The sequence below is a fragment of the Cyanistes caeruleus genome, chromosome 2 (genome assembly GCF_971803275.1).
Source record: "Cyanistes caeruleus chromosome 2, bCyaCae1.hap1.1, whole genome shotgun sequence".
NCBI classification, from domain to species: Eukaryota; Metazoa; Chordata; class Aves; order Passeriformes; family Paridae; genus Cyanistes; species Cyanistes caeruleus.
In genome coordinates, this window is record NC_141702.1 from 41,736,843 (window position 1) to 41,761,492 (window position 24,650).

A 24,650-nucleotide genomic window follows, 5' to 3' on the forward strand; every position below is an offset into this window, starting at 1 on the left:
TCACTCTTGTCTCTCTCTCTCTCTGTTCAAGCTTCTCATGGGATCACAGCTCCTTCAGCATCTACTTTGCTTCATTATGGATGCCTCTGCTCACATTTACAGTTTGAACACTACATCCCCCCTTACTTCCTCATGAATTAAAGGGAATATTTCAGTATATCATAGTCCATCTCCATGGCCTTACCAAAAGAACTTTCAGCCTCGATACTAAGGCATCTCCTCATTCTCCTTCCATCTGAGCCTTGACTCCTTCTTTACTGACCTTGGTGTTTTTATGTTGTTCTTCTATGTGTCATCACTCTGTCCTTTTCTCTCCCTTGAGAGAGGATCCAGGTCTGCAGGTCTCATCTGTTCAGTGAAAGAGTTAATATCTCCCAGGCCTGCAGATGGCCATGGGCAGTGGCCACAGCAGTCACGGTGATGGATTTCAGGCCATGCTGGGCCCCTCCCTCTCCTGGCAGCTGCTGGGAGGGTGGGGGGGCACCGTGGAGGGGTCCAGGCCTGGCCTGGAGCTGCTCCCAGGGCCCAGTGGGTCCCAGCTCAGCATAGGCTGGCGGGGGCAGGGCTTGGTGTTAGCAAGACGTTCACAGCCATGGCCCAGCTCAGCTTCATCCAGGGCCCCGCGGCCTCCCGTCCTCAGCCTGGCCACCATTGGGGTCCAGCTCGGCCCTGCCAGGCAGTGGGCCATGGCACAGTGGGGCCAGTTGACTGGAGCCTAGTTACCTTTCAAGGCCAGAAGCAAGAGAGAGATTTCCCAAGCTTGCCCATTTTTAAAATGTGGATTTCATAGAGGTGCACCCAGCTTCTAAATGGTTTACTAAGTTGTCAATTCTAAGAGCTAGCCAGCAATTGTTTTTTTCCAGGTACAGAGGAAGCTCTTAGCAGCTTCTCTGAGGCAAATCATTTCCGTGGATGGTTTCTTCCCTCTTCACTAAATGTCAACCAATGCAAAACCAGCACAACATTAAACAACCCCAGTTCCTTCAGCCATTCCTCACAGGACTTACTCTCTAGACCTTTCATCAGTCTCATCATCTTTCCCTGGACGTGCTTCAACACCTCAGTGCCTTTTTTAAGGTGAGGGGCCCAGAACTGGATACAGTACTTGTGGTATGGCTTCACAAATGAGAAGTACAGGGGGACAATATCTACCCTACATCTGCTGGCACAGTATGCCATTTACCTTCTTGGCCATGCGGGCACATGCTGGCTCATGTTCAGCAGCTGTTGACGAGCAACACTTTTCCACAGGGCAGCCTTCCAGACACTGTTCCCACAGTCTGTATTGTTGCATGGGGCTGTGGTGACTCAAGTATAGGATCTAGCACTTCACATTGTTGAATTTCATACATGCTTTGTCCCATTGACCCAAGCAAACCAGATCAAATATGTGCTTGCAGCCTAGAAAGACAATTGTATCCTGAGCTGCATCACAAGAATTGTGACCAACGGGTTGATGGAGGTGATTTTCCTCCTCTATGCTTCATTCCTGAGACCCCATCTAGAGTTCTGGGGTCCAGTTCTGGTGTCCCCAGAACAGGAAGGACATTGACCTGTTGGACCAAGTCCAGAGGAAGACCACAAAGATGATCAGAGGAATAAAGGGAAAGGCTGAGAGAATTGTGGTTATTCAGCATTGAGAAGAGAAGACTCTGGGGTGACCTTCTAGCAGCCTTTCAGTACCTTAGAGGGGTGTTTATAAAAGCTGGAGGGGGACTTCTTACAAGGGCATGTAGTGATAAGACAAGGTGGAATGGCTTCAGACTGAGAGTAGGTTTAGATTAGATATTAGTAAGAAATTCTTTACTGTAGTGGTGTGAAACACAGGGACAGTTTTCCCAGAGAAGTTGTGGATGCCCAGAGAAGTTACCCCATCCTTGGAAGTGTTGAAGGCCAGATTGGATGGAACATTGGGAAACCTAGTCTAGTGGAAGGCATACTTTCCATGGAAGGGGGTTTTGGAAATAGAGTATTTTTAAGGTCTCTTCCAACCCCAACCATTTTGTGATTCTCTGAAGCAAAGAATTTCTCTACTTATTACAGCACTTTTCTATTCTATGGGTAGATCAAGGAAATTACTTTTGTACACTGAATAACACATCATGATAACAATGTCCAAAGAAGAGATCTGGTCCTCATTAAATATAGTTCTACTTGGCTGCTCTGTACTTTCAACAGTAAAATGAAGAACTATGTGAAATAAACTGTCGGTTGGCTTTGTAGCAATACATCAGTGATAATCCAGAAGTTTAGTGAAAGCTGAAGAACAGGGATGCTTTTTGTAAGTAGTGCATTTTTTTTTTTTTTTATGTTTTAAAAAGAACTAGCTTAATCATGTCCTCATTAATTTCTTGGAGCCATGTTGTTCATTGAAACATACAAATAAGGAATGAAGTATGTCAGCATATAGTGTAAACATCTGTAATTGCTTGTGTAGACAACAATGAGAATCACAGGTGCTTTATGGTGATGACTATAGAAGAAAACCAGTGTTTTTTAACTGGAAAAATTGACAAGGGCACTGAAGGTAATAAATTCTATACAGAAATTTGCAGAACTTTTTTGAACATCAAGTTTAGTTATAATTTTATAAATATTAATTATTTTTTGTGTTTTATGCCCAGCATAATGTCTTACGTTAAGCATTTTAAGCCCAGTTAGATTTTGACTTGCAACTTGATGTCCTCATATTTTCTTCTCTCCACTGAAAGAAAAAAAGGGTGAAATTGCAAGATCTAGAAAATGTTAGTTGTTTCCGTCCAGAATATTATAATACTAAATCCTTTTTCCCCTGTGTTGCTTTATCTTTTATTAGTCTTCCTCTATTTTGAAGACATTTGTTCTCAGAGAAGAGCAGGATGACTATCTAAACCATTCCTAGGTAGCACTTGGAAACCAAACTTCGGTTTTATGCTTTTAGAATACTAGAGTCTAATAACTTATTTTTTCATCCACAACTAGGTATCTAGTAATTTTTTCCCTAGCTTGTTACACTCCAGCAGGCTTCCCATCTGCCAGTCAAAGGAGAATGTGAATTTTCTCTATATTCTGGTTAAATGAAGGCAAAGTTTTCAAAAGGAATGAGTAGTCTGTCTTTATAAATTAGTGTCTTAGGCCTGCTGAGGAAGAGGGGTTTGCACCCTTTAGATGCCTGTGAGATGGAGGTTCGACACTTTCTCAAATATTTAAAAAATAAAGGGATTTTATTTTGTGCTGAACAGTTGCTTCTGGCCAGCTGAAATAGACTGCTGGCTGAGATGAATTGTGTTCTGAAATGTCCTGTGCATTGTGTATGGAGTTACATAAGGCATGTGGATTGCATTCAGAGGTCTGGGTTCCTAAAGGTTCAGTGTAACAATACTGAGTATTAGAATAAAGATATTTTTCACAGTTCCAAAAATTACAGAAATTCAAGTTGGTTGGTTGACCTGAGAAAAGCACTTAAGAGGATACAATGAATTAGTCAAGTGTCACATCTGGAAAATTGAATCTATTCAATTCAAGAAGTGTAAAATCTCAGTTTCAGCTTTGTCTAGGAACTGATGAAAATAAAAATGAAGGCAATTGCATTAAAGAAATCTTACCTAATAACTTAAACGTGATAGCCCTTGTATAAGCTTGGAGGCACTTTTATTGCTGTGCGATGCTCCCACTTATTTTGTTGGTACTATTAATGAATTATATTTTAAAAAATCAATGTGATTTCACAGAATAGAGCAGCTCAGGTGGCTTTTTTGTGTAGAAGAACTTATAGCAATATCACAGTGAATTTTCAATCCATGTTCAGAATATATAGCAAAGACAGAAGAAATAATAAGATCTTAACTCTTGAATCCTCACAGTAAAGTGCAAAGTTGAGCAGTACTGAATGAAAGATAAAATCTGAAAGTAATTAAATCCCATTTTTCTTTTTCTATAATTTGGCAAAGTGAGAGAAGCATTCCCTCAGGGAATGCGGCTATGATTTCTGCCCTGAGTTTGAATAGATAAATTTCAATTTCTTTTTCTCTTATTCCTGTAAGGTAATGGAAACATTTTGATAGGTGAAATATTCAGATATATCAAGTGTATAAGGAAAGACACAGAAATACACACATCTAAAAAGTATTTAGGATCTTTATTGGAGTTTTTATGAAAAAAGCTTGAAATGCTATTTGCAAAGTAGATGTGAGTAAAGAATTTGCAAAATGTGCTAAACCCTCTAGAATAATATCTCCATTGTCTCCTATCTCTTCAACTTGCATTCATATGAGCTTGCAACTTTTTGAACACCAGGACTGTGTGACTAGATGTTTAGAGGGTCTAAGAGAGCTTTCTGGGAGATTAGTCCTCAGGTGGGTAGTTAGTGACCTTGGTTTGTAATTCTTAGTGGAATTGGAATGCATTTTAAAAATGATTCTTTTTTTGACAACCCTTTATTAGAAGGCAGCAATTAAATGTATTAAGAGCCCTTGTTGTTCACACTCTTTTAACCACAGAACACTAAGGGATGTATATGTTATAATTACAATTATCCATTCTCCTTATTGTCCTGCTGAGGAATGCAACTGTAATTCTGGCAGACAGACTACACACTTGGCTTGCTGTCCTTGGACTGCAGATGTCTAATTGCAGGCAACCATTTCATTTCAAATGGCTCATTAAAACAGAAGACATTTAGCATTGCTAGCATGAATCTGCATCTATGATTATGCATTTAATTAGAAAAGTGCAAGCTTTTTCTCTTTGTAATCTGGATTTACCAAATTTCTTCTATGTAATCTGTTTTGGAAAAACTCAAAATTGGCTTAATTTTTTATCTTTTTTTTTGCAGTGGTTAATATCTGTGTTGTTTATATGTGAATTTGATAAGACAGAAAAAATCACACTGGATGTGTTTCACAAGTGTTGCATATTTGTGTTGCAGTTTGAAATTTTCTTAATCTGAAAATAATTTATTCTGCCATTTCATTTGTACCTGCAGATGAAATAAATTTAGGTAAATAAGCATCTTTATTGCATTCACCCTCAGGAGCTACTAGTAAAGTAGCACATTTAGATTAACCATTCTGATAATTTTTTTTTTCTTTTAATACTATTATAAGAAAGGTTTCCAGTATAAATAGAAAAGATAATCTCCTTGAGTCGTTTCTGTTTTTCTTGAGTTCTGTATCTTATTTATTGTACATTTGCGTGTACTGATGTCAAGATTTTTGCTTAGCATAGCTTGAACCCATTCAAATTGCATTGAGAGTTCTACTTCTCTGTATGTTTCACGTATTACTTATGCAATACATAAGTGTGTGTATATATATATTTGACATATGTATTACATATGTATATGTATATAATAATATAATATTATATTGTGTTTTATATTAATCCTTAGTAGTTAACTATTTTAGTAGTGTTTCAGTAAGTAAAAGTAATGAGGGGGTGGGAGAATGAGGCAGGTGCTGTTAAAATTGGACAGAAAAATGCATTTGCACTACAAGGAGATATAATGGACTTTCATTCTCCATCCTCCCCTTCTAGAAAAGCTTTTTCTCTTGCACTTGACCTTTGTGCATCTTAATCAGTTGTTTCAAAGATCTCTAGCACCAGTGAATGTGTACAGTATACATTTCCTGAGGCAGCTTCCTGTCACTTTAGGGTTTCTGTGTGATCCTAGTGGCAAGTCCCTTCAAGATAAGGGTTAAGAAGATGAGCTTAAATAAACATGTGGAAGAATGTCCTAGGAAAGAAGCCTCTGTACAGAAGCTAATTTCAAAATATTGCTAAAATTTCTCAAAAAAAAAAAAAAAAAAATAAGTTCAGTGCTTTGAATTACAGGAGTGGAACAATCCAAACTGCTGATTGTTCAGAATAAGGGAGGTCAGGACAGCAAAATACATTTAGGAAATGTGTAAAACCTTCCTGCTATCCTACTTTGAGTAGGTGCAAGGAATGTTTATGAGTTTATGGCTGATGAAGCAGTCAATGTGCATGTTAAAACTGTGAAATACTACCTGCTGTCCAACTCCTATTAAAAATGAAAATAGTTATAAGCAAAGATAGACTGGTCTGAATGGGCTTTTCATCTTCAGTTTTAGAAGTCTAATAATTTTCCACATTTCTTAAGGTATATCCTGCATCTTCTTTCTGTTTTACATAATCTTGAATTTAACAGGAAAACACAATGTTATGAGGCAAAAATATTTTCCTTCTACTGCTTGAATTAGAGTAATAAGCACAAGGTTATTTTCTGTTCTGTCTGGTCTGTTACAATTAGCATAAGATGTTTTATTTATTGTCTAAGTATTTCAGATAAACGCTAAATGTGGAACATCTCCTATTCCCTTTCCCAACCCTCACAGCAAAGAATGAATGGGATTAAGAAAACTAGTGTTCAGCTGTTCTTTACATTTGTTTGCAATACTATCTTTGAGATACTTTTGATCTCTTGCTTCTCATTTGTAGATCTGAAATCACCCTTTACAACATGTTTTCAATCCTTTTAGCTGCAATCCTTCAAGCTGCAATTGTTGCAGCTTTCCTAGAGAGCCATTTGCTTAACAGAGACAGGTATCCATATTTCTGGATCACCACAGCTGTAAAGCATCCTGTCTAACTTCTAAAATGAGTAAAGTATTATCCAATGAAACAGTTTACTCCCTTGGACTTGGAGTTTATTGTAATAATATAATAATATTTGATTTGTTTCACAGAAATTGCATAGTACGGTTTCCATTCAGATCTTGGGTTTTTATAACTTGAAATGCTTGAAATCTGTCAAGAGAGTTCTACTCAAAATAGGGTACACAACATAAGCTATAAGTCTAGGCTTCCTCTAATCTCAGGATAACCAGATGAATCACAGTTTTTAATTCATGGGTCTCCTGGTAGTTTCTAGATGGCTGAAGTTAAAGAAATGAATTCTATAACAATTTGTTCTATAAAGCTGCAGTTCACTGGGATGAAATTTTTAAAAGGCAGTACACTTGGAAAATATTCATACAGAAACCCATGTGTATTATGTACATCCAAATAATAGCCCTAAAATGTTCATAAATGTGTATGTAAACAGGTGTTCAGTCTCTAAGAGGTTTTTTCATAAATTTACTGCTTTCTAAGGGTAATTTGGTGGCTCAGTTTCCTATTTTTTTGTCTTCTTAAGAAAGTAAACCAGCTTGAAAAGCAGTCTCTCAGCAGATCTCTGGTGCCAGTCATGCACTAGAAAAAGAGACCAGAGCCTCAGCACATACTCCCTCCTCTAGCAGCAGTGATTAGATAGTCTCTTATGTAGTTTGCATCTTGAAAGATACTTCCACTTCATATTTTTTTCCTAATGTTAATCCTTTAAGAATAAAGAGCAGTGCACAACTGTCAGTTTTAGTGAGTTGGATTTGTTTGAGCAAGATAACAGTTCCCAGAGGAACGTGAGCATGTGGTGGAGTACTTTGCAATCTTACTTTTCTTCTCAGAGAGCTTTCTTGACTTGGCCTTGCTGCTGCTGTTTATTTCCCCGAGGAACATCTGTGAGAGGAACTGCATTTGTCTCTGAAGTACAGAACTGTTTCCTGGTCTTGTTTTTCCCACCTTTCATTTTTCAAACAACCATCTACTTTCCAAATTCTTTCAGTTGTGTTAATACTGTACAGTGCTTAATGGATTGTGGCAGAGAGAGTGACTTTCTCAGAATTTTAATACGTCGCTATTTATACAGCACTAGCTCATCCAAGGAGAACACAATGATGATATGTTACTAGTATTTTAATCTGATAATTTTGTTCAGATTTTAACAAACTGAAATAATGTTAAATGCTTTCTATTTTTTTTTTTTAATTTGTAATGAAAAATAATGCCACTTGCCTATCAGATTTAAACTTAATGGATTTAAGATTCACAGATTTAGAGAAATTACTGGATTTAATCTAGACACAATTTTTATCATTTCCAGGGAAAAGATAGTTGAGAAAGCTATTTTGTGATGAAGAGCTCTACATGGAAATGCTGTCCAAGGTCTAAGCTAAGAGCGTTAATGGAAAACATTTATAACTGGCTGCTCTGTTTAGGAGCAGCCCCTCTTTTACAGGCTGCAGCTAGAATCAGGGTAGTTGATGATATTATGTATCCCTTTAATGTTGTTCTAATTTATCTTCTGTAATACTGTATCTTTTCTGACATTTCTTGATCCTGAAAATTCTGTCTGTTGTACTGTGGCAGTAAATCACAACGTGTCACCTGTTGTACTTGCCTTGTTTCTGATGTATTGGCATCTTGTGAAATTATATTTTTTATTAAAGTTAGTAACTCCACAATTATTACATGCCATGTTAAATAAGAATAATAATATATAATTGCTTTATTATTAGCTACAAATAAAATGTCATCTCTGGCAGTGGAGCTATGAATGAAGGGGTTTTTAACCCCTCTAGAATATATGTAGATTTTAATTATTCCTCATTAGTTGCCAATGTATTTATTACAGATTGGTGGGTTTTTTTCTCTCTCTTCCTAAAAAAAGTGGAAGAGGAACAAATGGGATTACAAGCCAGACATATAACTGAAATGAATCCATCTGTTCTTTTGAACACCAGATACACAATTTTTCAGCTATTGATATTTTTGAATTTTTTTAAAATGGAGACTTCCTTTTTCTTAGTGAGCCTGTTTTCTTATGTGGGAGTAACCTTGATACAGGTAGATCTATATACAAACCAAGAAGCAATTAAACCTTTTGGGGAGTTCAAAATAATATCTCATTACCTGATTTCTAACACTTTTATACAGAAATACTAATGTTATTCTAAAGGAAAAAGTGGACTTTTGTCTGAGTTCCGTTTCCTGATTCCCAGGCTTTTTCTGTTCCTGAGAGCAGTCATCTCACCCATTTACAATGTAGAGATGAGCAGGGTTAACAGCTTTCTCTGAGAATGGGAAGCAAGGATTCTCATGTAGAAGAATCATTATTTGCTTAAGGTGTACAGACTAAGCCTGTTTTCTTTAGCTTCTGTTATGAGCTTGCCTTTACCAATTTTAAGATACCATTCAAAGTGACTTGCATTCTGTCTTGTTTGTTTCTACTATTTAGCATAGGGGAAATATAGCAGAGCACTCTAGACCCTAAAGCACTTTTATTTTGGGTGTTAATGATATTCATCAATAAAACATCTTTATTTATTTACAAATATAATGTAAGTTCATGATTTCCTCTACTATTACTTAGTTCTCTGACTTCCATTTTCTGTTTCTGTCTTTCTCTGTAAGTTACAGCAGGCCTGTGGCTGTGTTATCCTTACTGCCTATTGATTTAAAGATTCTTTAATTGAAAACTATTCAGCAAACATGCTTTTCAATTTACTGTTTTGCCCAACTAGGTTTAGTTGCCAGAGGCTCATTTGCAGCAGTTGAAGGTTAAAGATTTAAAAGTAAAGTTACAGGTCATCTAGGTGTACTATAGCTATATGCAGGGTTTTCACCAAGGACTTGTCATACATCTTACATAGCCTCCAGGCTAAAAAGTGTGTGTCTGTGCCTTTGTGTCTGCATGTGTAACCACAGGAAAGGAAAAGGTAAAAAAATCAATGATCTCAAAATTAATTAAAATCAGGAAGACTTCCCCCTGCTGACAGGATATTTAGGATGAAAATAATTAAATGAGCTATTGTGGCAAATGCAATATCGATTGCTCACCAAGAGAAGCTCCTTGAAGACTTAGATGAAGATTGATAACTGGTTTTTAACAGTTAGAGCCAAAGGCAACCATTCCCATCTTCAATTCTTACACATTTGTGCAATCTGACAAATGACTTTCAACTCAACCCTCTATTGACCAGTATAAAAAGCTATTATCTTCTATAAATAAATTGCATATACACATTGCTTCTCCATTCTTCATATTTGTAGAGTTGAAAACACTTTATTATTTTTCATTTCCTCATACTTTAAATGAGTAGCTGCCATACTTTCAGGGCAGAAAGTTATTCTTTGTTTTAAACCAGTGGTGGGTGAATTTTTTTCTTTGAGTAAACAGGGTCAGGATTTTCACACTTGAATTAGCGGTGGCATGAAGATAATATTTTCAGAATAATAACAAAAGAGAATAAAGCTGAAGATGGCAGCAGATTTTCTCAAGTGATCACTGGAATTTAATTATGACATGGCTACAATAGCAAGTGAAAAGGCCCAATGGAGACAGACTCATAAAGCAAAGCTGTCGGTGCCAAAAACCTGACACTCCTTATTTCATACTCTGCTATTTCCAGCTACTTTGCTTCAGACTCTTGCTAGTCCATGCCTATGGACAAAGCCAATTAGCAGATGGAGCAAATAAAGTACAGCCCTCAATCACGTCTTTCAGTGCATTTTATTTGAAGAGAGCCTATGCATTATGAGACCTCTTCATGATGTGCACCAGAGCGCTGCTCTGTGGTGTTGCACATCAGGAGAGTCACTTCAAAAGCTTACTGCTCTTCAAAAGTAAAATCTGTGGCAAGTATTTCACAGTGATGAAGCCTTCAAAAATTATTGTGAGAAAAATCTTAATGAGAGGGAAATGAGTGGGAAAGTGTTGTTTATGTTTTGGTGACAGACTAAAGCAAAAAACAGACATAGAAAAAGCTATATAGAGAAAGGGAAGCAAATAATATAGATTTAATACTTGTTTAAAATATCAAAACAAGCTTGTAAAAAGTGTTTGATTTTAGTCAAATTAATTTAGCTAAATGTTTATGGAAACAGATTCTTATATATCAACTTTGTGGAAACACACTTGCAAGAGGAAAACTCTTCCACATCATTTAGAAAGTCAGCAGTTCAATGGAAAATACAATAAGAAGTTATGAGAATTGAGAAGCGATTAAAAGATGCTTCCTACGTAGGCTTTGTCAGTCTTGTCCTACTAATGGCTCTGGTGTCAAATTTCATTGTCCCTGTGCCAGTGTTTTTGATGAACTAGAGTTCTGTGAGATTGAAGTACTTAAGTTACTACATTGTATGGATAGACTGGTTCTTATCAGATATTTCAATATAAAAAACTCATGCAGAAATAATTCTCTGAAGAAATAATTCTCTTCTATTGCTTTCTTTGTGACAAATTGGGAATAGTTGCACCTCCTTGGAACTCAAAGGCTTTTTTGATTTTTATAACTAATATAATTTTTTGCTGCACTTTTAATTAAATATTAGATTAAAATAAATATTAGATTAAAAATTGTAAAGAAATCAAATGCTGGTAACTTTGAGACTTTGAAATATCTACCTTTTGAGCTTTAGATTACTCAGGCCTTCCCAATTTCATTAGAATAGGAGATAAAATAGATAATCACATTAAAATGAAGAAACTACTGTCTTGCAGATATCATTTGTATGCTGCCTGATGCCTTGAGCTGTTCATGACCACTCAGTAAAGGTTTTTCTAAACAACCATGACATTTACTACAATCTGTGGTATCTGGAATTTTTATCAAGGGCAGAAGTTAATATCTTAGAGTAACAACTTCAGGAGAAACAATTTTCCTTCTATGAATATGCATCATTCCACTGTCCATGAAAAATTTTATAGGAAATTGAAGATGAAGAAAATAAGATGATAAAAATTTTAACCTGATTTGGTTTATTTCTGTGTAGGAATCTTTGCAAAACAGCCTGTTTCAATAAGACCATAAACTTAGGCATCTTGATGAAATGTGTTCCTTCGTGATTTAAATTTTGTGACACTATATTTTGAGTTTGCTCACTATCCAGGGAGCATAAAAATATTATATTATTTCCTGTATATTTTCTATACCTGATCAATATTCTCTTCCATTTATATATATATTGCTTTATCTGTCAAAGGCCTTTTTTTTAGGAGAGCTGTTTGTGAGTATGAATGAAAAAACTAGGAATCCTTGTGATATTGATCTTAAATACTTCTATATTTCCTTGATTTTCTTTCTCTTCTCTCTTCTCTCTTCTTTCTTGTTTTTACAGTCTGCAATTATAGACATGGACAATGTTCTGAAAATTAAGATAAATGGTATGAAAAAGATGTTTTTACATCTTGCTCTTTAAGAGGTACATGTATGTTTCAGGAAAATTAAATTCTTATCAGATTGAGACATGCAGAGAAATTCTTAAAACTTCTGCATAAGCTTGGACATGTTTTTATTTTTAAACATAGATTTAGATGCAGTGAAGTAATTTGACTGTTACCCTGATGGATGGAATCCTGATGGAGTATTGAAAAAGCTGGAACAATATTCAGTTTTTTCAATTCCTATTTTTGGTTTAGTAATTATGAAAATTATATACTATGAGTTTGCTTTATGATATAAATATCCCTTTGAAAGTGAACTGCCCTTAGAGCCTGTTCCAAAATTTTCAGGGTGGATCACTGTGTGAATTTGAATTCTGTATATTGCTACAAATTTTAATGAACATACCAAGTTTCAAATATATATTAAAAAAAATCTAATCACTATGGAGACTGTAGTTGGTTCTTATATTCACCAGAAGAGCATCTATGTCTAACATGATTACAATATCAGTTTGAGTTCTGATTAATATGCTTGTATTCCTTTTAGCACTGAATTACAAGTGAATTGTAAGTTTAGAAAAGTTCATATTCATAAACCCCACACAATTTTTCTTTAACTTTGTTTATTTTTATAGCCTTAGTTTTAATATGCTTTTAATGTATGTCTACTTTGCTATTCAAGGATATAAAAAAAAATCCATTTTTAATTTTTAAATGTATTTTTATTTGTGCAATCAATTTTTTTTGTACCTAAAATTTCAAATAAGCTTTCGTTTTCTAGGTACTTCACTTCATTAGTCATAGAAGATCCCATTAAAAGTTACTCAGCTTTTCCTGAACCCCCACAATTTGAAGATGTTCTTAAATTAAGTAAATTTTTGTGGGCTGATGTGTTAGAATAATAATCAATGATAGCTGCTTTTATGAGGCCAGTTTTAGAAGATAGCCCAGAAAGGTAGTTTCACAAATCAGAATGCAGCTTTCCAATCACTGAATAAATTGCCGTAGTGTAGAAAAAAAGCAGATTTTAATCAAAACAAAACGTGTCTAATTCAATTATGTCAATGTATTTAATTCTATGTCTATTCTGTGAAGCTAGAATCAACAATTTGTGAGAATCTGATTATTAGAACTAGCATCATAACACAATAAAGAGGTTTTTTCTGAAATAAATATTAATTAACAGAGAACTTCACTGAAATGAAAAATTATACAGGGAAAGGCAGATGGTGGAGGCACAATAGCAAAGAAAAAAAGAGTAATATTGCAAGATCAATTTGATTTTCTGTAATCTGTCTAGACTATCATCTGCATATAGCAGACAAGTTGATCAAAGATTTATGAAAACACAATGAAGAATCTAAAAATAGATATGCTTCTCAAACGAAGCAGAACAAGACAAAAACTTTCAAACCTTTAAACAATCTCAAAGATGAAATAATCCCCCCATAAAATATCTTCTTTTAAAATCTAAAAAAAGTTTTATTTTCTAAACTGCAGGCCAGCAGTGTGTCTATTAATACCTCTTTGTTTAGGTATTGCTGATTTTAAGGGGATGTTAGTTCAAAAGAAAAAAAAGCCATTACTTATTTAGAACAGAGCCATAAGACATAAATTAATAAAAGAATTATGAAAGACTGACATAAAGCAGAATTCTATTTTGAAATAAATGTATACTCTTTCATGGATTAGTCATGTTTTATACTGCTTAACAATTTTTATTCTCCTGCAAACATAAACTTTGTAATGCTGTACATATCATTGTTTCTGCTGAAGATATTAAAGTCTGTATCATTAGTCCTTTCTGAAAGAAGAGAAATTTAAAGCAGGAGAAGGAAATTTATTATGAATACTCATAACTCTTATATCAAAATCGTCAATATACATTTATTTTTGTTAGTTTACCTACCAAATTTGAAGATGTGAATGCTCTGAAATCCTCAAATATTGTACTATTTTTACAGCATACAAAAATAAAATATTTAGAGATTCACTCTTTAGAATGTGTGGGGCTTTCTCTCTATTTTTGATCAGATTTACATTTAATCTCAGTATTATACTATCTTTATGCCTCTCCTTTCCTTTGCCAGGTGTACCTTCTTGATGCACGTGGGTGGGTACAAAGGTATTCACTGTGCTTGCTGAACAGGATCTTTCTGTAATTAGTTATGAATTGTTCATGCAGAAGGACTTTTCATGTGGTGTGATAAGTCTTGAATGCTGAGCTAATAGAATAGTAGCAGTCAGGTCTTTATTGTGAATGTAGTTGATGGAGTTGCAGTGATCACAATCATATTGATTTTTTGAACTTGAAAACAGATGAAAGAAAATAGACTACCAAAGACCAAATAATGATCCATTGTTCCTTGTAATTAGGTTTTTGCTATCTGTCCCTAAGGTCTATAAGAGTGTGATGGGGTATTTTATTGAAAAAAAAAAAATAAAAAATTATAGCTGATGCCATAATTTCTAAAGTTCAGAAGGAAGGTTGAGAAAACACTTCAGAATGTCTTTCACCTGGAAATGTTACATTCTATTTTAGGGATATGTAGAAACATATATACATAGAACTAATAAAACTATAGAATTTAAATAAAAACATCATAGCGTCTGTTCCTAATTGTATACTATAAGCACATTCTGCAAAGGTTTATGCAGTCAGTTGACTTTTGCTAATGCAAGCAATACACTGAAGGTAATTTTATTCCTCAGTTAGTAGAGTTTATGACATGATGAGACATCCGCAGGATCAAATAATAGAAAACACCATATGTAAGAAATACATTTCAAAAAAATATAATGAGAAATCAATCTAGTTTTTGGCTTCCCTCCCTCCCCTATCACCATTCTGTTAATACTTATTCCATTTTTCCAGATAAATCCAGATCACCATATAGACTGAATGATTAATGGTGTAGCTGCAGAGGAACTTTTGTCCCAACTCAGGTGGTGTGAGTGACTGGTAAGACAGGGAAGTTTCCTTAACACACCATATTCCCTTAAATGAAATTTTCTCTCATAATTAATATTAAAACTCTTGCTTAACAAGAATGGCAAGGTGTTCTTGTCAGAAAAAATAACTCAAAATTTTCCAATTCACTTCAGAGTGTATTCTAAATCTTTAACATTTTATTTGCTAAAATGAAATTCTGGTCTTCAAACAATGGTCAAGCAGATAGGAGAAATACTGCTGCCGTTCTTATTTCAGGGAAACGTGTTTAAACCACTTGCTAAACAGATTTTTATGTGTCTGACAAAATTTCAAGTTGTCTGAAAGCTCCACTGGCAATAAGTTAAAATCAAGCTGCAATAAATGGCAACCCACCTAACTCATTTTCATATACTTCCAGGTTCTAAACACATAAATATTATATTGATGTCTAAGAATGTTCTGAGAGATGAAAAACCTTTTACCACTTCAAACTTTTGTACCAAGTGTTTATTTTTTCAGTAATAGAATAATAGAATGTATATTCTTTCCTATATAATGACAATGCACTGACAAGAAGTGTGGAAACCATATCACTATCATTTGCAATGTTTTTCCTATTCCTTTTTTCTATTGGCATTTTCTAAAAATTTGTCATTCTTCATGTTCCACTTCGCTATTTCGCTTCAAATTATACATCAAACTAGGAGGCACTGAGGCAAAAGAGAAAATCCTTTATTTTCTTTAGCCTTTTTGTGAAAGAAAATACATTTTAAAACATAAAATTACCTACATAGTTCACTTTTTCTAGAGTAAAAAAAATTAGATAATTTTTGTTAGTGTGAAGTTTTTTTTTTGTAATATATGAAATAAATTATTTCCTTTTTTGGATGGTAAGGATTTGGGTGATAGAGAAAATAATTTGCATCTGTTTTGTGTTTACTTGAAGCCACATACACATCTCTGTAAACCAACTGCCTGTTAAAAATCACTAGACTACTAAATACTAAATAATAGTTTAAGCAGTCATACATTATTTAAAATATTAAAACATTTTGAGAAAAAAAAAGCAGCTAACTACTTTTTAAAAAAATTAGGTGAGTGTTGTTCATAGATTACTGGTGCTTATATCTTGTTCCCTATTGTAATGCATTTTTGGGGATGAAAAAACATATTTCTACCCTTTTCTTAATTGTACCCCAGAGTGGAGTTAAGAATGTGTCAAGAAGTAAGAAAACATGAACATTAATAAGCATACAATGTAATTTAACAGTTCATAAAACAGTAAAATTTAATCCCAGGCTGAGAGATTTATTAAATCTCACTTAGCAAAATGGTTTTGTGGGATGTGTTAGCAAGTGAGAATTAAGTGAAATGATTTCAGGGGCAATAGATTTTATTAGCTGAGGAGGGGAGGAACTAGTTTTGCAAGCTATTTCTTCTTAATTTCATTCACTTGTTATAATTGCCTTGAGTGTGGGAGAGCTTTCTGTGAGTAGTTGTAGTATGTTTGTTCTCTGGAATTTGTGTGCATAATGCTGCATTTGTCAGGCATCATCTAACCGAAATGTCTTTTGTTGATGGGCTTGTGAAGAAGTTCTTCTAACGGCTGTTAAATATATTTAAACCTAATACAACTTAAGCCTCTATCAGTAAGATAAAATGACTCCTATTGGGATTATAAGGGCTTTTTTGTTTGTTTTGTAATATTTTTCATCCATGCTTGATTTCTGTGTTCTTTAGCACACCTGGGAAAGACAAAGAAAAATGTCTTTTCTCCATATTATTCTCTTGTTCTGGACCTTCTAGGAAAATCTCTTTGTAGGGCAGATTTCAAAGTAGAGTTTGGAGGCATCTGATCAAGAATGTAGTGAATTAAGTAAAATGATGTTAGCACCATTGACACCACATTGTATGAGAATCTGGGGTAAAAAGTACTTATGTTACTAGTTACTCTGTTTCATGGCTTAAAATCACATTGTCCAAAAAAATTTGAGATCTAGCCCTTAAAATTTTCTGATCAAGCTATTAGATTAGTAGAATCTATAATAAAAAAATCTACAGATTGCTTCTGTAGTTTATATCCAGTAATTTTTAAATACAACTTTTAGACTTTTTTATCAAACAGGACAAACTTTAGAGAAGGTGATAGTGCCAGTAATGAGACCTCTTCTGCACTGTAGGTAGTCTTTGCTTCTTGACTTCTAAGTGTCATCAGACTTTTCACACGTCATTTCTTTTAAGTTGTTCAGAAGAAAGGAATCAGAGGCAGCTTCTATAAGAAAATCAGTCTTCAAAGGAAAAAAAATGAAAAAAAATCCCAACCTTGGTCAGAGGCCTACTTCTGTTCACTGTGCTCACAATGAAAATAACCTAAAATATAAGAGTAATATGGGGAAAAATGAAAGGCAGGTGGTAGAACAAAAGAATGGAAGTGCTTTTTTGTTTATGAGATATGCCATTTATTCAAGGTTTTCTAGCTAATAATTGTGTATTGTGGGTTAAATTGCCACTAAATATAAAAGAGAAGAATAAGTAGTTATCAAAGGAGAAATACTGCTTCATAGGCTAAGGTGATTATAGGACATTTTTGATGGATTTGAAATGAGTAAGTATTCCACTGTAAATCCTTACTGTGCAGTGATGCCTAAGTAATGTTTCTTTTTCCTAAAACAATTATGCTGGGGAGGGAGGAGATTTGATTAAGCTGTCTTGTTCATTGTACCTCCAGTATCTACTACTTGCTCAGACTCCTAGATTAAAGAAGGACAGCTGCTGTTCTTACTTTCCAAATTGTACAATGTCATTTCTGTCCTTCATAAACCTGACTATGAATAGACTGGATATATTGGGAGTTGAAAAGAACCCAAATCCAACAACCTGACTTTGCATCAAAAAAAATACAATTTCTAAAGGCCAACGGGAAATTCATTCCTTGTAGAACATGCTCCACCTTGTGTACTTACTTTTCTTTTGCCAAATGGGAATGCAGCATTCTATTCTGTTCAAAAGTCTTGGAAGGCCAAGTGCCTGAAATACAAGCTTAGCAAGAAAAGTGTGATGCGGTATGAAATGGGCATGTTAACACTTAAACCCGTGACCACAGTTGTCTCAATTCAGTTTGTTTCAGAGGATACTGTGATCTGAAATCCAGTCAGTAACAACCTATTTATTGCATATGATGAAATGAGTTTCACAATGGATTAAAGACTTTCTGTGAATTGCTTTTAATGTGTTCACACCTTCTCAAGGACTATGTCAATAAAATGTGAAATTGTTCTTTCACTTCTGTGCATTTATTGAATACTTTTGTCATGGTCACCTAGGAAACAAATGCAGGTATACATTTGTGAGCATTTGCAGATTAATTTCATTCTTGATGCAGCTAAGGAAGTCACACTTGAAAGAACTTCAAAATCATTTTAATTAATGCACAAATTAGTGACCATCAGACACTGAGCAAAACCCTATGAACAGTCTGACATTTTAAATATAGTTGGGTTTATTTCACAAGGATAAAATTTTACTGACTAAAGATAGGAAGACAAAGATGATCTTCAAGAGAAAAATGAGCTGCATATGAAGATTATAAGCTATTCTACTTAGTGTATTAGTATTATTCAGATAATATTCAGGTAAAAATAGTATAACAACTAAAATGAAATAATGAAGTATATGTATGCTTTACTAATCATCATAATAAGCTTGGCTCATGCTATGCATTAAGTGAACTGTTCAGTATCTTTCATTGAAATTTTTAATGAGTCAATTCAGTTTAATACAAACCAGTTAGACAATAAGAATACTGTGTATCAAGGTTATTTTTTTACTTCTGTTTTAGTTTGATAGGACATTTTCTTCTAGAATATTTGAAGAACTGTTCAGACTTTTTAAAGGAATTTTAGTAACATATTTGCATGAAAATCTAGATATACTTAATTTATGATGTGCTTGTAACTTTATATTAATTACAGTAATGACTGGTAGATGTAGATGCAGATTCAGATTTATCCATCTGATAGGACAGGGCTTGTTGACTGAGTATTGGATATGGATATGACACTACTGCATTTTCTTCCTCATTTGCTTTATCTTTGATGAAGAGATTTTTTTGTTCTGAAAACAACATGTTTTCAGAATCAGAGTCATAGAATGTTAAGAGGTTGGAATGAAGATCATCTGATCTTAAAGATCATCTAATCCCAACCCTGCCTGCCATGTATGAGATTGCTCAGAGCTCCTTTCAAACCAGCCTTGAATACTTGCAGCAATGGGAACGTCTGCAACATCTCTGAGCAACCTGCTCCAGTGCATCAAAACACCAATCTGCTGGAGCTTATCATGTGCCTTTGACATGTTTGGGTGTTTTTGTCATCTTACAGATTCCTACTTTTGTGGCTTTTAGAATTTGACAGAAAGTCATGTTATTCTGCATCTGAAGAAAATGTCCATTTGATTCCTTCTGACGAGTCTTAACAGTTTTGCTTCAAAATTTGCATCTAATCAGTCAGTTGGTGCTGGTGTTGAATTTCTTGCTTCTTTGTGGGATATTCTTGCTAAAGTCTCATAGTAATTTCAATTTTCCTTCATTGGTACAGGGACTATAGTTTTAGAAGTTAAACTAATTTAAAAATCAGTTTACGTTTCCGAGCCAGATTTATGTGTTGTACTTACTGTGTGGCTTATTTAAAAAGCTGTTGTCTAGACTTCAACTACTGCCAAGTCTTGCTTCTAGAATATTAAACTTTGCATGACGCTTACTCAGCATGTCATTCCAACTTTTTGGTGTTTCACTGCCTCCTTGTCAAATATAAACTTGCCTTAAAAGCACTTTAATGCCTTGAAGGTAATGAACAATTTGGCAGCAAAAATATTTTCTGACTGATTTGGAGTCCCTGGATAGACTGCTTGGAGCCTGAGATCATTGAAACCTCTTATACTGGCTATTTTAAAATTAGGATTTATTTCTGTTTGAATTCTGAAATCTTTCCTTGGGAGAGCCATTTAAATGTGAGTGTATATTTTTCTCTTTAACAGTGGTTTATGGGCTATAATGGTAGAATATTTTTGCATTTTTATGTTTAGTTTTATTGTAAAGAGCCTCGGGATGCCTTTGTATGAAAGGCACTATATAAACTCATTTTGTATTGCATTGTATTGTATTGTGACAAGTGCAATAATCTCCAGGTTTCCTATCCATTAAAGAACTAATTTCACAGCTCACTAATTATGTGAATGAGAAGGAGAAATAGGTCCTTTTTCTCTAAGGTATGCTGAGCAGATGGCATAGAACTCATTTCCACCAGCTGAATCTAAGGTCCTGTCATGCTTTTGGTTCAGAGGCTTATCAGGCCTCTGTTTATCAAGGAGAACAGGAGAGAGATATCACTTTCTTGTACAGCATGACAGTGTGTACTGAGAGGCTGTCTCTGTCCTTTGCTAATACAACATTACTTAGCAAACACTATGTCTAAGTCTATTTATTTAGGATGGGACATGAAAACTATTAAAATTAATGTGCATTTTGATGTAATTCTAATCCACCTCTGTTTTATTGAAGATACTGATTAGTTCTGCCATAGGGATTTGAACTGTTGCACATTAAAAATTATTAATGAATCAATTGAGTACTGTTGGGATGGAATCTTGTCTGTAAGTTCAAAATAAAAAACATTAGTTCCTGAAACTGTACACTTTCCTTTATACTTAAAGTTTTGTCAACTTGTTTCCATTTTTCTTTTGCATCACTCATGAAAATAACCAACTTGAATCAAACATGCACACAGTGATTTATATAGCTGCCTAACGTATTGCTTTTTAAAGTAACTTGAGTCATCAGATGCTAGTGAACTCCCATGGTCCTGAAAAGTAGTTATTGGAGCCCTTTTTACAGCACTAAAAAGAGAAAATATGAGACTGACTGAAGATCCTGATGATGCCTTAAGTTTTAGCTTTCATATTTTTCCTATTCTCGGGTGCCTAAGTGTGTAGATTTGAGCTTCATATTAAGTGTGAGTTCTCTTCACAGAATAGATAGATAAAAATAATTCTTTTCCAGCTTGATACTAAGGACAATTGTTAGAAGTTTCAGGCCCAAAAGCATAAACAATGGTGGACTGAAGAGAGAGAACAAGAAGGATTGGACTTCACAACCAACTGAAGCATTGATTGAACAATTAACCCTGACAGGCAGCTGGACCAAAACTTATAAAAATGTGAGACCTTGCGACCAGTCATCCATTTTGTGACCATTTTTAGGTCCATCTTGGGTTTAGCCCTGGCCAGGCTCATGTACTGCCCAAGGTGGATCCTTTAAGGCCTTTCAATAAATATCTACTTTATTCTTAACTCTGTCTAGGCTCTGTTCTGGGTCAGCCTTCTCCAGACATCACTGACATAACTCATGTATGACTTGGTGGCAAGGCTACATTTTACAGTGCTGCACAAGCTATTGGACCATTTTTTCCCCTTTCACAGAATGAGCAGTGCTAATTTGTAGTTTCCTGTTTTCTCTGCTGGCCAGCCTCACCTGTTTGCTTTGTGCTCACAGCTCTCATGTCGTTCTCGTTTCAGACGGACGCAGCGCTGATGTACGATGCAGTCCACGTGGTGTCGGTGGCTGTCCAGCAGTTCCCACAGATGACCGTCAGCTCGCTACAGTGCAACCGCCACAAACCATGGCGCTTTGGGACCCGCTTTATGAGTCTCATTAAGGAGGTAAGGCACTACTAAAGCGTCCTGCTCCCCTGCATTCTTTTCCCCCAGTTCCCATTTTCTTTTGCTTTCACTCCATTTGGTTTCTGCCTTTTATTTTTTTTTTTTTCAGTAGATGGTCATCTCTCATCATTATGTTATGTATAAGAAGTTTAACAAGCAAGACAGCATTTTTCTTTGAAAGTGGGTTTACCTGAAGTATTACTTGGAACAAAAATATGTGGAAAGGTGAAATAACTGCATTCTAAATAAAACTTATGTTTGTAGATAATTGGGCCTGTGTGGAGCATTTATGCCATAAAAACCCGAACACCTGAAACTCTAAGACTGACCTAACCCATAGACTGATTATGAGAAATTTAGCAACTGAATACTGGCAGAAGTTTAAGGGGGCCAGGAATTAATTTTACTTCCTCGTTTAAATTAAATTTTTTTCTTAATTTTCTATGGTGAATTTCTATATGTCTCCTTAATTTCCCAAGATACTATTTAGATACTGATAGGTAGTGATAGTAAAGCTAGGAAATATAAGGTGCTAAATGTGAACACTGTAGACTATTCAAATCTCTCATACTGTAACACCTTATACAATGTTTCTCAATCTAGATGTGCAAAATATTATAACGAGGAAAATTATTTGCAATGGAATGTATTTTTTTTTTCAATATTGGTTCCTTTAGGATGATAATTTTATTATTATTTCCTCTCCTACTTTGTAGAGGTTCAAAACTAGGGTAGATTTTAAGTTATAAAAAAACAATGAGGCTATTGCACTTTATTAAAAGTGAGGAATAAGCTCAGGTAGGCTGGCTCACTGACCTAAATTTTTGCTGTCTCAGTGTGGTTTCAGGGGAATCAGCATCTTGCAAAAATAAGCTTTTATTTGAATGAAATTTCCTGAGAAAAAGATGAAGTCCAGCATTAATGAAACAGATTGAAACTTGGGGATTGGGGAGGGGGAGGTATGTAGGGAAGCAGAAGGGTAAATACATGAATGATGGAGGAGTGAAAACAAAACAGCCTTTTATCTCATTCAGTAGAAGAGTCTATTGTCTGACATGGAAAGTTTAAAAAATTGTCTATGAAGACTGAAAAAAAGTTTGATTTAATTAGCAAAAAATAAATACAAAGTATTTAAAAACAAAAATCAGCCACAAGGTGAATTATTTACATAAAATGAATAATTAATGATCCCAATCTGGAAGGAGTAGTTTGTCTTTTCTGGGGAAAAAAAAAAATAAGGAAGAGGCATTTATTTCTAGAAACTGTTTTTTCTTTCTCCATAGGCCCACTGGGAAGGCCTCACAGGCAGGATAACTTTCAACAAAACTAATGGCTTAAGGACAGATTTTGATTTGGATGTCATCAGCCTCAAGGAAGAAGGTCTTGAGAAGGTGTGTAAGACATTTGCTTCCAAGGAGGTGGGAAACAAAACAACACAAAACTCAACCCCTAAAAACTCTTACAATAGAATTTCATGTGTTATGTGAAACAGAGTACCTGCTCTCAGCTCAGTATTTTTATAAATGGTCCTAAAAAGTTAAGAATTGATATCCTGACTGGTTGGCTGTCAATATTTCTTGTTCAGAGGTGGAGTGAGAGAGCAAAGAATTGGGAAATGCTCTTCCCATGTAGCTTAATATTGTCTATATTTGAGCTTAAGAGCTCAGCAAGTATGTACAGACATTTGGCCTGCCTATATACACCATCATGATCTGAAATCAGATCATCTTCCCTCCAGCCACCTTACCATGAAGAGGCAATTGCAGGAAGCTGCAGTGTCTCACATTGTTGTGATCAGCAGGAAAAGGTTTTGCGACTGGAATCTGTCTTGTAGTTTGCATTTAGAACTGCTGTTCCGTGTTCTGTAAGGACTATGTTTTCCTTCATCTTCAGATAAAGTTCAATCAGCTCTTGCCCCAAGGTGATAATTGTGGGCAAAAATAAAAGCAGAAATTAAGGGTAGGGACCATATTGCAGAGTTGCATTTCCTTTCTTCTGTAAATTCACTGAATGGAGAAGCTAGCGTAAGCAACATATTTTCCCAAAATTTTGTCTCACAAGACTAACTTTGGAATATTAATTTTCTCCTACTGGGAAGATTTGTAAAAGTTCAGAAACCATGAGTTTGTCATGAAACACTTTCTTAGGTAACAACATTTTTGTTGCCCACTGGAAAACCTGCTATTCAAGAATTAAACTGCATTTTAAAATGTTCAGCCATACACTGACAGTAGATTTCTCCGATGAAGTTTCCCATGAAGTGAGCTCTAGCAACTTAGCCAGGGAAAAGAGCATATAGTAACTATTAGACTTGAAAAATAAATTAGTATTGTGTACAAGTAGAATAGGTACAGTGCAAATTTGTCTTTCTTACTGGAAACAGAAATGGAAAAGTTGATGTCATGGTAATAGCTAAATAAGTCAGTAGTGGCTGAAGAGAACTGTTGAAAATGAGGAAAGGAAGTCTTTGTAAATTAGGATGGCTTTAAGAATATTAGGTGGCATTTGGGAACCACAAAGCAACGTGAGATTTCTGGAAAGTAAAATCTCAGTTGATAATACACTAGGAGATATATACATCAGTGAAAATACAGAGATAAAGCAGAAAAGGTCTACAGAGAAATATGGAAGACAATAAAATTCAACAGGAAATAGAGTAGTACTCTAAAACACATAATAGAAAAAAGGATCTTGGGAAACAGTTATATTGAAAGATAAGTAAGAGACAAACCAGAAATAATTGTTGAAGCATATGGATATTTAAAAAGAACAACAGTATGTGTTTGAGCTGTATATAAAGATTTTCATAGAAAAATATGTATATAAGGATTATATACATATAAAAATATATATCAAGATTTTCATAGAAAAGGAAGATACTCTTGCTGCCTTCCTGGCTTATTTTGGTCATATGATAAATTGAAGTGATAATATTATTTTTTCACCAAAAAATGTTGACAATCTTTGGAACAAGCAAAATGAGTCAGTTACTATATATGAGCAAAACCAGAGCAGTTTCTCTGG

At 34.8% G+C, this 24,650-nt stretch overlaps 1 protein-coding gene across 5 annotated transcripts in view; it reads left to right on the top strand.

Annotated features, from left to right (window-relative positions):
- GRIK2 (glutamate ionotropic receptor kainate type subunit 2) overlaps positions 1 to 24,650 on the top strand; it is a 353,896-nt gene that overhangs the window by 165,440 nt on the left and 163,806 nt on the right. For all 5 annotated transcript variants that reach the window (XM_086876642.1, XM_086876641.1, XM_086876643.1 and 2 more), the window contains 2 exons: positions 21,483 to 21,626; positions 22,910 to 23,017. In XM_086876642.1, coding sequence (XP_086732768.1) covers positions 21,483 to 21,626; positions 22,910 to 23,017 — 252 coding nt within the window. The remainder of the gene's footprint in view (positions 1 to 21,482; positions 21,627 to 22,909; positions 23,018 to 24,650) is intronic.